The 12,509-nt window shown below is 38.5% G+C and overlaps 1 protein-coding gene and 1 long non-coding RNA gene across 2 annotated transcripts in view; both read right to left on the bottom strand.

Annotated features, from left to right (window-relative positions):
* Nucleotides 1–553: 553 nt before the first annotated feature.
* On the bottom strand, nucleotides 554–1,943 carry LOC148350051 (uncharacterized). The gene is made up of 2 exons (XR_015847081.1): nucleotides 1,369–1,943; nucleotides 554–1,217 (listed from the first exon to the last, which is right to left on the bottom strand). It is a non-coding gene; the product is annotated as an uncharacterized LOC148350051 (long non-coding RNA).
* A 7-nt stretch (nucleotides 1,944–1,950) lies between these two features.
* Nucleotides 1,951–12,509, bottom strand: part of ass1 (argininosuccinate synthase 1) — a 70,424-nt gene continuing 59,865 nt past the window's right edge. Inside the window, exons 13-15 of the mRNA XM_088319749.1 lie at nucleotides 10,747–10,903; nucleotides 2,397–2,462; nucleotides 1,951–2,332 (exon numbers count right to left, since the gene is read on the bottom strand). Of these exons, the coding sequence (XP_088175875.1) occupies nucleotides 2,287–2,332; nucleotides 2,397–2,462; nucleotides 10,747–10,903 (269 nt within the window). The 3' untranslated portion in view covers nucleotides 1,951–2,286. The remainder of the gene's footprint in view (nucleotides 2,333–2,396; nucleotides 2,463–10,746; nucleotides 10,904–12,509) is intronic.

Genomic DNA, 12,509 nt, shown 5'->3' with positions numbered 1-12,509 from the left:
GTTTCAAATTGTAACTCTACCTCCAAACCTATTCTGGAATCCTACATTTAGATAAAACCTCTAACATGTATCTCAAACCCTAGCTGCTAGCGCTAACCCTGTTACAAACGGTAACCCTAGCTCTAAACCTGTCCTGGAATCCTACATTCAGTTTATAACCTAAACCCTAGTTCCTAACCCTTAACCTACGCTTAACGCTAGCTGAAAACCCTATCCCCAACCCTCAGGGATGCTGCTGGAAATGTGAATTTCCCTTCGGGGATGAACAAAGTATCTATCTATCTATCTATCTATCTATCTATTTCAGAACCCGTTTAATACCCTTATAAGGAGCCTAAACCATAGTGTCTAACCCTCACTTAAATCATCAATTAAGTTTAAAAACCTTAATTGAAACCCAAACCCTAGCTCCTATCAAAAGCCCAACACCTAACCTAAGAAACAAGGCAAGAATTTCAAGCATTTACAAGCACTTTTCAAACCTTGAAAACACAACATTTAAATTCAAACATTTCAAGCACCCGTACGAACCCTGAATGCAGGGAAATCAAAGCACTTTCAATTGATCCAATTTATTGATTAAACAAAAGAAAGCAATATAGATTAATCAAATTATAATTGTGCCCAAGAACCGTAAATTTTGACAGAAGTCGATTGCCATATCCCGACCGCCATTTTTTTCAGCAGGACTACAATTCCCATTGGAAACAATAGTTACTAGTCACCATCAAGCAGGGTTCTCCAACATGGTGTCCGTGGGCACCAGGGTGCCACAGAAGGACAGTTGAGCTTCCCGCGGATCTGTTCTGAAAACAGCCCTCCAGTGCTGCGTCATTGAGATTTTCTAGTAAAATTATTTTTTTTATTGGTTAACTGAGTCTATTTAATACTACTTTTAAATAATTAATCTGGTAATAACATAGTAATAAGATGATACGTTGTTATTTAAGAAATTCGAATAAATAAATTCCAGTTCACGGGCTTCATGGACAATTTTTTTTATTTGAGCATTGTTAATTATTTTAAAGCAATTGATTTAGAGAGTAGAATAAGAATTTATTCATGTTTTAATTTATTTATTTTACAGAAGCTTACAATGTGCACAAAATTCCAATTACGTGCAAAAAAATTCCGTGTGTTTTTTTAGCTAGCTATCTGTTTTTTTAAGCTTTGTAGCTAGTTATCTTCCTACCTTTTTATGTTATTTAACAATTCACCTTTTATGCTCAATTTTGGGCTCTTTCTAGCTATCTATCTATTTTTTTAAACTTTTTATCTGACTGTTTAGATGCCTTATTACTCTTTTAGCTAGCTAGCTGTCCAGCTAACCCTTTACATTTTTCGCATGCCATCTAGTTAACAATTAACCTTTTATGCCAGTTATCAAGATAAATGTTGGGCTCCTTTCTAGCTAGCTATCTAGTTTGTTTTACTTTGTATCTATCCGACTGTTTTGATGCCTTTTTACTTGTTTAGCTAGCTAGCTGTCCAGCTAACCTTTTACATTTTTTTGCATGCTATCTAGTTAACAATTAACCTTTTATGCCAGTTATAAAGCTAAATTTTGGGCTCCTTTCTAGATAGCTATCAAGTTTTTTTTTAACTTTCTATCTGACTGTTTGGATGCCCCTTTACTCTTTTAGCTAGCTAGCTGTCCAGCTAACCTTCTACATTTTTCGCATGCCATCTAGTTAACAATTAACCTTTTATGCCAGTTATCAAGATAAATGTTGGGCTCCTTTCTAGCTAGCTATCTAGTTTGTTTTACTTTGTATCTATCTGACTGTTTTGATGCCTTTTTACTTGTTTAGCTAGCTAGCTGTCCAGCTAACCTTTTACATTTTTTTGCATGCTATCTAGTTAACAATTAACCTTTTATGCCAGTTATAAAGCTAAATTTTGGGCTCCTTTATAGCTAGCTATCTAGTTTGTTTTACTTTGTATCTATCTGACTGTTTTGATGCCTTTTTACTTGTTTAGCTAGCTAGCTATCTATCCAGCTCTCTTTTAGTTTTTTTTAAAATACCTGTTTACTTTTTTGGCTAACTATCAAGCTACCTTTTTAGCCATTTAGCCAAGTTGCTATTTTAGAAATTTATATCAAACTGTGTGCGTTTTTGCGCTAATTAGTACCAAAAAGTAGCTCGACGCTTGAAAAAAGTTGGAGACCCCTGCTTAAGAGTGAGCTCATTTCAAGATGGCACTGGAATGGAATGAAGACATTGCAAATATTAGCATTTTCATGGTGGTACTTGAGATGGTAGCGATGCTCCTTTGACGGCTTCCCTATTTCTTGCTGGAGAGTCCCTGCAGTCGCTGATGCTCTTTGAGTCTGCGTTGAAAAGATCGTCTTGTGAATCCAACTCAGTCAATGAGTGAAGGAGGAGGGGGCTCACCTGACGGCATTGATCCTGATAAACCCCGAGGCGTCGCACGGGTCGTAGTCTCCCTGCACGTCCATGCTGGACAGACAAAAGATGGGACACAAAGTGAAATGTTTGCGATAAACAGACCAGACGTGAAGCCTCGTTAAGCGCTGAGATAACTGGCTCATTGATAAAGTCTTCTGTGGGGATAATGTGCCTATTGATTCCTCTGTGGCTGCTCCACTTTGCCGCGTCTTGGCCCCCAATGGGTCAATATTGGACAACAGCGAAACCGGATGCTCGTTTTTTGATGAAACTATCCCGTCGTATCCAGTCGATCTCTGATTCGGTGGGTTCTCGGACTGGAGTCCCTGGTGCGACAACTCTTGATAGATAAGTAGATACCATAGATAGATCGAGAGATAGATAGATAGATATATGTCTAGATAGATATATGTCTAGATAGATAGATGTCTAGATAGATAGATGTCTAGATAGATAGATGTCTAGATAAATGTCTGGATGTCTAGATAGATGTCTAGATAGATTTCTAGATGTCTAGATAGATTTCTAGATGTATAGATAGATGTCTAGATAGATAGATAGATACTGTAGATAGATAGATGTCTAGATAAATAGATGTCTAGATAGATAAAAGTCTGGATGTCTAGATAGATAGATGTCTAGATATCTAGATAGATGTCTAGATATATGTCTAGATATATGTCTAGATATATGTCTAAATAGATAGATAGATAGATGTCTAGATATCTAGATAGATGTCTAGATAGATTTCTAGATGAATAGATAGATGTCCAGATGGATAGATAGATACTGTAGATAGATAGATGTCTAGATAAATAGATGTCTAGATAGATAGATGTCTGGATGTCTAGATCGATAGATGTCTAGATAAAAGTCTGGATGTCTAGATAGATAGATGTCTAAATATCTAGATAGATGTCTAGATAGATTTCTAGATGTCTAGATAGATGTCTAGATATATGTCTAGATAGATAGATGTCTAGATGTCGAGATAGATGTCTAGATGTCTGGATGTCTAGATAGATAGATGTCTAGATAAATGTCTGGATGTCTAGATAGATGTCTAGATATCTAGATAGATGTCTAGTTGTCTAGATAGATAGATGTCCAGATAGATGTCTAGATAGATAGATGTTTGGATGTCTAGATAGATAGATGTTTGGATATCTAGATAGATAGATATATGTCTAGATAGATATATGTCTAGATGGATAGATGTCTAGATATCTAGATATATGTCTAGATGTCTACATAGATAGATGTCTACATATCTAGATAGATGTCTAGATAGATAGATGTCTAGATAGATGTCTAGTTGTCTAGATAGATAGTGGTCTAGATGTCTAGATAGATAGATGTCTAGATAGATGGATAGATGTCTAAATAGATGTCTAGATAGATAAATGTATAGATAGATGTCTAGATAGATGTCTAGAGGTCTAGATAGATAGATAGATAGATAGGTGGATAGATACTTTATTCATCCCCATAGGGAAATTCACACTTCCAGCAGTATCCTTTTGTTGTTTATTAACAGATTAACAGGATGGCCTTGGGGTGCCATATTGTAGTTTAGCAACAGCGGAGTGGATGACGTCACACGCTAGGCCAAAAGTTCGACGTACCTGCAGCTTAAATAGAAGGGGGAACCAATCAGGTAACCAGCAGCAGGTGAGTGCAATGAGTAATCATGACACGTGTAGCACATTTTAGACAAGAAATGCCATTTTGCCACCTGAAAAGCTGTTAGAAGATGACCTTAGAAATAAGTCGTGTTTATATAATTCTAAAATAATATATACTATACCTGTTCTGGATAAATATCCTAAAAATTTATATATTTTCTATGTGTACACATTTACCTATTCTTTTTTAGTCTACATATTTTGTGTTTATATTTTTAATATAGATAAATGTTCATTAATTTTAAATATACATTTCTTTATTCAAAATGATTTTTATATATTGTATAATACATTTTATATTTAGCTATATATATTTAGCTATATATTTTAAATATATATATTTAAAAAAAATAAATAAATAAATAAATATATATATATATATATATATATATTTATTTTTTTTATTCTGTTATTCATTAAACATATATATATTTGTTTTTTTTAAATGTAAATTGATTTTCCTTCTTCTCTATTAAATACTTTTTCTCAAGGAATGTTAAAAAAATGTGTCATTACCTATTTTTGATGTTGATAATGTCTGTGTATTGTCTGTGCAGTTCTTATAGACTTCATGTGATTAAGGGCGTCCCAAATAAACATGACCTGACTTATATTTGACGTCCCGACCCTAAAAAGTTTCAAGACCCCGAATCCAAAACGGTCCTCGAGTTCCACGGCAATTCCTCCCAAAAGGTGCTAAATCGATATCTCCCCGTGTATCGCCGTTCCTCACAAAGGCGAACGGCGGCGCTTAATTACGGCAGTTTTCTACCTGCCGTGCTTAATACACTGCTCGAGTCCTCTTCTGCCGCCCGGGGTTTTCGTCCCCGCGCTCATTCTTTGCCGGCACTTAGCCAAAGAGGAAATTGCCATCAAATGATAGGATAAACACCGGGGGGAAAAAAAGAAACCCTGACAAGCAAATCATCAACTCCAGGCTCCCTGCCCGGCACCTGAGCGCCATTACGAGCGATCGGCTTCGGAGAATGTGTCGGTGTGAGTGTTTTGATCGCAGAAACCCTGCCGTCTAATTGAGAGGCCGACGGGCGAGAAAGGTGAGGTTTCCTTTCGGGTGGGACGCGGGGACGGCCCGTGTTACAACTGTGCTAATGATGCCGTTTACTGTTGCCCGCAGAGATGGCGAGATGCCGGCGGGGGGTCCGCGAGAGTGCATGTTGTTGTCGTGCTGTAATAAACGTGTACTTGTACACGCTTCTCAAGCACTCTCAAGGCAGTACCTTCAAAGGGAGAAATGCAGTGTCGATCAAAAGGACGTTTTTGTTGTTGTTGACTAAAATAAGATCGGTATCTTGCTGCTAGCACATACTTTGTGCTATTTTAAGTTGTTCCAATCTCAATGGGCTGCTATAAACTGACATGAGTTCCGCCATTCTGCTTCGACAATGTGAAGCTTCCATACGTCACACTTGTTTACAAACACGAAATGGCATGAACCGGAACAGAATCAGGACCCAAACGCGTGACCTTTCTTATACAAGCCTTTTATTTTAAGGGAAATGGGGAGTCATGCACGCTAGGCAGCGGTCTGGCGTGGAAAGACGGGAAGCCAGAGACCGACAAGATCGATTCCGACTGCCCGAGCAGAAATCGGACAGATGGGGTTGATACCGGACGGGACGGGACAGACAGGATTGATAATGAAACAGGATATCGAAATTAAACAGGACAAACTAGACGGGAACGAAAACTGGACAGAATAATAAACAGGACAGAAATGGACGGGAACGAAACTGGAAACCGATATTAAACAGGACAAAATAAACAAGAACAATACCGGACAGGAAATATCAACAGGAAAACAGGACTGAGTCAGAACCCACGTCTTGCAGGGCAGAGGTTCGTTGACGGGCTGACAAACGAAGACTGAGATCACTGAGCTTAAATAGATGTTGTAAACCTTTCACAGAGGGTTCATTTATTAAATATGCCAGACTGAATAGTCTGCCCTCACACATATTCAGCTTGCCAAATCTGTCTTGCTTTCTCAAAAGTTTGGACCCCCCTGGCATGGATCATTTGTCTCTGAATTACAAGTCCAGAATGTTTTGTGGCACACAACTGTACTTGTGAAGTAATACACACAACTAAACGTGAATTGTGAATTGAAATAAGAATTTCCCTGCGGGGATGAATAAAGTATCTATCTATCTAAACATAATGACGGTGTTACCCTGTACTACCGTTATTTCTGATCATTATTTAGTTACATTTGAGGTGCTGGCTAAATGTTGTACTAGAAAAACTAAAGGATTAAGAATATCAGCACTGGCAGTTTCTGAGCTCTCTAATCTTCTTTCAGGAGTAGTTGCGTCGTTTCCTTTATATAAAGACTCTATTGACTCACTCATGGATGAGTTTAATGCTACCCTGGCTAGTGTCCTGGATTCCGTGGTGCCCTTACGCCTTAAGTGCTGTGGAATTCTCTTCAGCCCGAGATTCGATCTGCAACCTCAGTGGAAATGTTTAAATTTAAGCTTAAAACACACTTCTACGCCATAGCATATGAATAACCTATATTTTATGTTGATAATATGTGTATTATTTGCCCTCATGTAGGTTTTAGATGAGGGGATGGTGCTATAATAGTCTGTAGTTTGCAATAGTCTTTGATCTGAGCAGCACTTTCAGACTCTTTGTGATTAAAGGCTATCCAAATAAACATGACTTGACTTGACATTATAGTCTTATGCTGTGATATGTATAAATTAATTTACATATGCATGAATTTGTGTCCCTTAACCTTTACCGAATCGGTCTCTTTTACTTGGATGCCTTTGCCATTCGTTTGGAGACATTACAGGGAGCCCTTTTGTGGGGAACATCAGGGACCATCTGTCAGTAAGGCCTGAGGACTTGCTGAAACACAACACCTCAGTCCAACAATAAGTTAGCAACTTCATGCCAACAACTGTGCTTTCTTTCCACCACTTATTCTAAATATAGAGGATTTCAATCCAAATCGATGCACGAGAATGAGAAATATGAGAACTGTAAAGTCTTTTCATTGTTTTTTCCCCTTAGCCGTTTTGACTTCTTGCTGTAAATTAGAGGCGGGAATTTGATGGATAACAATATCAACATATATTTGACAGGCCAACAAATATATTTGAAACTGGCTAATTTAGGCTCGGATGCAGCCAAGCCTCTCTCTACCCCTCTTACAGCTCTGCTAACTTTTAACTCCCGACATGCCTAAGAATCAAGACCGCTGATAATATTGAGATTTTTAAAAGCCTGTGGTAGAAAAGGAGGTGAGTGATTAAACGATAGCATAAAAAGTGTAAATCACTTTTTCTTTTCATCTTTGTTTCACTCAAGGCTAACACATCAATCTTCCTTTTAGTCATCATCCTTCCGATCTCCTCTTTCTTCCACTCAGTCGCTTTACTTCCACATCCTCTCACATTTGTGTGTGTTTTTTGCTATTTTCCCCCTTTTTATTTGCTTTGTTATTGTATGTGTTTGTCTTGCTGTCAGTCACCCCTCTTGAGGGATATGACCAAGGTAGGTAGGTAGGTAGTTAGATAGGTAGGTGGATAGATAAAAAGTGTAGTAAACTTGAGTAAGGGAAGCACGTTCAAGTGGAGACTAATACATTGGTTCTTATCATAACATTAGTTCGTCAATCAAACCTATGTGTTTGTGACTGAGAGAAAGCATTAAAAGCAGGCTAATGTGGAAGGCTCAGTGATTAGCTGTTACCGTCAGTGTTGAGAAAAACGCTGTTAGTTTTTCAGTATTGGGGTGATCTAACTCATAAATGGAGATGAGGCGTCTTGGCATGGACGGTTGTTTACTTTTATGTCACTCGCAAGTAAACCATAAAATAAAACTGTAGAGATTAGCTCAGTAACAATGTGACATTATGGGTAATAGTTCTTATGTTATTAAAACCAGTACACCGTAAAGAGAGAAGGATTGGATAGTCACTTTATATTATTTTTCAGTTGACTTTTGTTGTGAAGAAAATACTTGAAGTACAGTAGCATACGTCTACTTGACCAGTTGAGAGAGTTACATTCAATTTTTTAAACGCACTTTAGATTTACTGCTGGATGTTATTTTATGTTATTATTTACTGTTTATTATTGTTGCACTTCAAGTGTGGGAGAAATCTGTTGTTGGTGAGTTGCAATAAATATGACAAGGTTCTTTAACACAGCTACCTGTCTGTTCTTCTCTATTCCACTGACTCGAATACTGCTCAGAAAATTTCAAATTAATTGACATGCAACTTATTTTGAAGTTACCTAAATAGTTACTTTTCCTGGTAATTAGTTACTTTTACCATCGAGAAACTCAGTTGCTAATTCAGTAACTTTTTGGAAAAAGTATTGAGTAACTATAATTACTTTTTATAGTAACGTACCCAACACTAGTTGCAGTGACATGAGTTTGTTAATCTGGCTCTAACACAGGAGTTCGCACAATTTTCAATTTGCAAGCTCCGTTGGAATTTCAATGCACTTTTTTTAAGTTAATTTAAGTAATGTTGGTCGTATTGACATTTTTAATTCATTCATTTTGGAGAGATCGTCGTTGGGCGTCACCCCAAAAAATACGCAGAGAGGAGATATGGCAAAAAGGGAACGTGCTATATTGCATTCGGGACACGTTTAAAGTTCCAGACGTTCAACATTGTCCTTTATAGTGTTCTCAAATAAAGTTAAGATATCTTTCTGTCGTCCGCCCCGGTACCCTCAGCATATCAGCTTGTGACCTCTTGCAACAACGATATCCCACGACTTTCACCAGATGCCTAGATACTTATCATTAGTTATTATCCACATTCCACACTTTATTGTAAAAAAAAAAAAAAAACAGGGAGCTGTATGTTTTTTTGTACCTTTATAAGAGTTGGTGCTAAGTCTCATTTTATTTCGTGTTAGTTTTTGGTTTGAGTGAAAGATTAGTCACGTTAGTTGTGTTGAAATTCTCATTTATTTACCCTCAAAGGTTTCAGAGAGCGATTCAAGTTTTGTTTGAATTTGTAACAAATATTATTTATATCATTTAAAATTTCTTACGCCATTTTTAAAACTTAATCGGAATGAGTGGAGAGGTGTTGTGAAAAGGATAGTGGGATGTTTGGACGCGTTCTAAGGGATGGGCAAGGCACCCGTATGATGCGGCAGGGGTAAACCAGCGAAAGCTGTCGGGCCCTGCTGTTGAACAGAACAGTGTGTTGTGTCACCCTGACCCGAGTGACATGGCCGCTTTCTTGTGTCCCCTTTCATCTGGAGAGACGAAACTGTGCATACGTGTTGCTGTCGGTCACCCCTTTTGAGGGATATGACCAAGATGTCTAGTTAGATAGATGTCTAGATAGATGTCTAAATAGATAGATAGATGTCTAGATAGATGTCTAGATAGATAGATAGATAGATATAGATGTCTAGATAAATAGATAAATGTCTAGATAGATAGATAGATAGATATGGATGTCTAGATAAATAGATAAATGTCTAGATAGATAGATGGAGATGTCTAGATAGACAGATAGATAGATGTCTAGATAGATAGATAGATGTCGAGATAGATAGATAGATGTCTAGATAGATAGGTAGATGTCGAGATAGATAGATGTCTAGATAGATAGGTAGATGTCGAGATAGATAGATGTCGAGATAGATAGATGTCTAGATAGATAAATGTCTAGATAGATAGAGATGTCTAGATAGATAAATGTCTAGATAGATAGAGATGTCTAGATAGATGTCTGGATAGATAGATGTCTAGAAAGATCAATAGATAGATGTCTAGATCGATAGATGTCTAGATTGATAGATAGATAGAGATGTCTAGATAGATAGATAGATGTCTAGGTAGATGTCTAGATCGATAGATGTCTAGATCGATAGATGTCTAGATCGATGTCTCGATAGATGTCTAGATCGATAGAGATAGATATAGATGTCTAGATAGATGTCTAGATCGATAGAGATAGATATAGATGTCTAGATAGATGTCTAGATAGATAGATAGATGTCTAGATAGGTTTTTTAAAAACCTTTATAGCAAGTGAATACCGGCTCTTAATATCGGTCTTCTTAATAGCCCTATAAAACCAATATCGGTCGATCCCTACTGTAGATGCCGATTGTTCTTGACCACCCGCTATTGCCCCACGGTCCCACCCAAGAGGACACTTCCCAAATAAAAAGCGACCTCACAGAGAAACGAACAAGAGCGCTCTTTCCCCCTTTGACTCTTTTTCACTCATACAGAAAAAAATAAAGCATCTGCACTGTGAGAAACTCTGCACTTGAGGCATCGCTCCTCCTGACCCGTTTAACAAGCGTGACTCTTTTGCCACTTTGCTCTTAAAAGCCCGGCCGACGTCGGCGCTCTCTCTTTTCAGCCTGAAAACCCTAACCGAGCCTCGGGTACAAGTGGGATGTGTGTGAGAACGGAGTCGGGACGGAGAAGCATATGGAGGGGTCTTTACTTTGGTCAGTGCTGAGCTTGCCCACGGGGCATCGGGGGTCACCCTCCTGAACAAACCCACTGTTAGCCCGGCTGCAAGGTCACCAAAAAAGGGGGGCCGGGTCTACGTTCCTGCCTCTAGGAATCGAGATTTACGCTCCTCTGATGTCTTTGTGTGTAGGGGTATTAGGCGTCATCAGTACCTGACCAGCTCCTCGTTGTAGAGAGACTTGGGCGACTCTCGTCCCAGGATGTAAACGTGGCCCTTGAAGACGGACAGCTGCACTTTCCCTTCCACGTTCTCCTGAGACTTGGCGATGCACTGGTGCACAAAATCGAATTCTGGACTGTACCAGAAGCCTGACAGGGTGGAAAAAAACCTCATTAGTAATAGTCGGAACATATTTATGTACTGGATTTGAGTGTAACGTGCATTTTTTTAATACAAAAAAACGAAAGTTTGAGAGTGTGTTATACAGGTTTTACAGTAGCATGCTCGTCTTTTAAATTGTTCCAAAGTTTGACTCCACACACAGACACACACATACTTTTCCTGGTGGTTCTCACCTTTGGGATTTCAAATTCACTACAGCCCCTTAAATAATAATTTCCCTCTTTCCGAATGAATCATTTATAGATGTTTTCTGGCACTATGTTTTTGTTGACCTTAAATAGCAGTTGTGCAGTGAAAAATTTTACTAAATCATCTAATTTTAATAACTTGGACTGCAGGAATAAAATATTGGTATTCACAACCAGCCTGACATCATTAGGTGGCACAAGAAGGCCCGACGACCAATATGGATGGTGTGTTTGTCAAATTCTGGACCTCCTCCTTCGTATTTCCCCGACAGATGGAGGAGACTGGTGTCTTCGTTTGTTCAAGCGGGTCCCGCACCACTTGGTGGGGGTCCTCCTCTGATCGGCACCTGACCTCCACCTCCTCTTCTGTCCCCAACCAAAAACGAAAGCTCTTTCCTCCTCTCCTTTCTAATCTTTTGGGAGGGTTACTTTAAAATTGTAATCCCATACAGTAACTATTTACCCGATGAAAAATGTATTCGTGAATGAAATGCTAATACTGTAATATTAATGTAACTGGTTTCCTTTCGATTACTTTTGGAATACTCCAATACCAAATATGCTAATAAAAGAGAAAATACACAGAATAAATACAATTATGACATTTGGTTGAAGATAGATTAACAATGTAATATTGATAGAGAATTGGCATTAGCTCAGGAGGTAGCACGCTCATCTTGGGATCAAGAGGTCGCAGGTTCGATCCCCAACCCCAACTCTATTGGTGCGTGAGCGTGTGTGTGAATGGGTAAGTGTGAAGCACATTGTAAAGCACTTTGGGAGGTCTTCATTGACTTGAAAAGCGCTATATAAATGCAAAACATTTACCAAGGTTAGGTAGTTGCTTGTATCCTAAGTGCTCACATTTTAACTAGTAGCATCGTCTATTAAGCGAAAATAAAATGTTCTCTTTCACATGGCAGACAAGATAAACTCTTTTAGTTTATATCAAGACAACGATAAGAACCCATTATTGTTTTTTTACTTGTTTGAAGTGGTTTATTAAAGTATTCAGGTGTCACGGTTGCCAGTCCGTCAACGAGCTTCTGCCCCGGAAGACGTGGGTTTCGACTTGGTCCTGTTTCTGTTGGTATTTCCTGTCCGGTATTGTTCCCGTTTATTTTGTCCTGTTTAATTTTGGTTTCCAGTTTTGTTTCCGTCTATTTCTGTCCTGTTTATTATTTTCTCCAGTTTTCGTTCCAGTCTAGTTTCTCCTGTTTATTTTCGATTTCCTGCTTCATTTATCTATCCTGTCTGTCCCGTCCCGTCCGGTATCGACCCCATCTGTCCGATATCAACTCTCGCAATTGGGATCAATCTCGTCGGTCTCTGGCTTCCTGTCTTTCCACGCCAGACCGGCTGCCTACCGTGCATGACTCCCCAT

Source organism: Urocampus carinirostris, chromosome 16, assembly GCF_059441175.1.
Source record: "Urocampus carinirostris isolate Australia breed hairy pipefish chromosome 16, RoL_Ucar_1.0, whole genome shotgun sequence".
Lineage (NCBI taxonomy): Eukaryota > Metazoa > Chordata > Actinopteri > Syngnathiformes > Syngnathidae > Urocampus > Urocampus carinirostris.
This window is presented reverse-complemented; position numbering and strand designations above follow the sequence as displayed.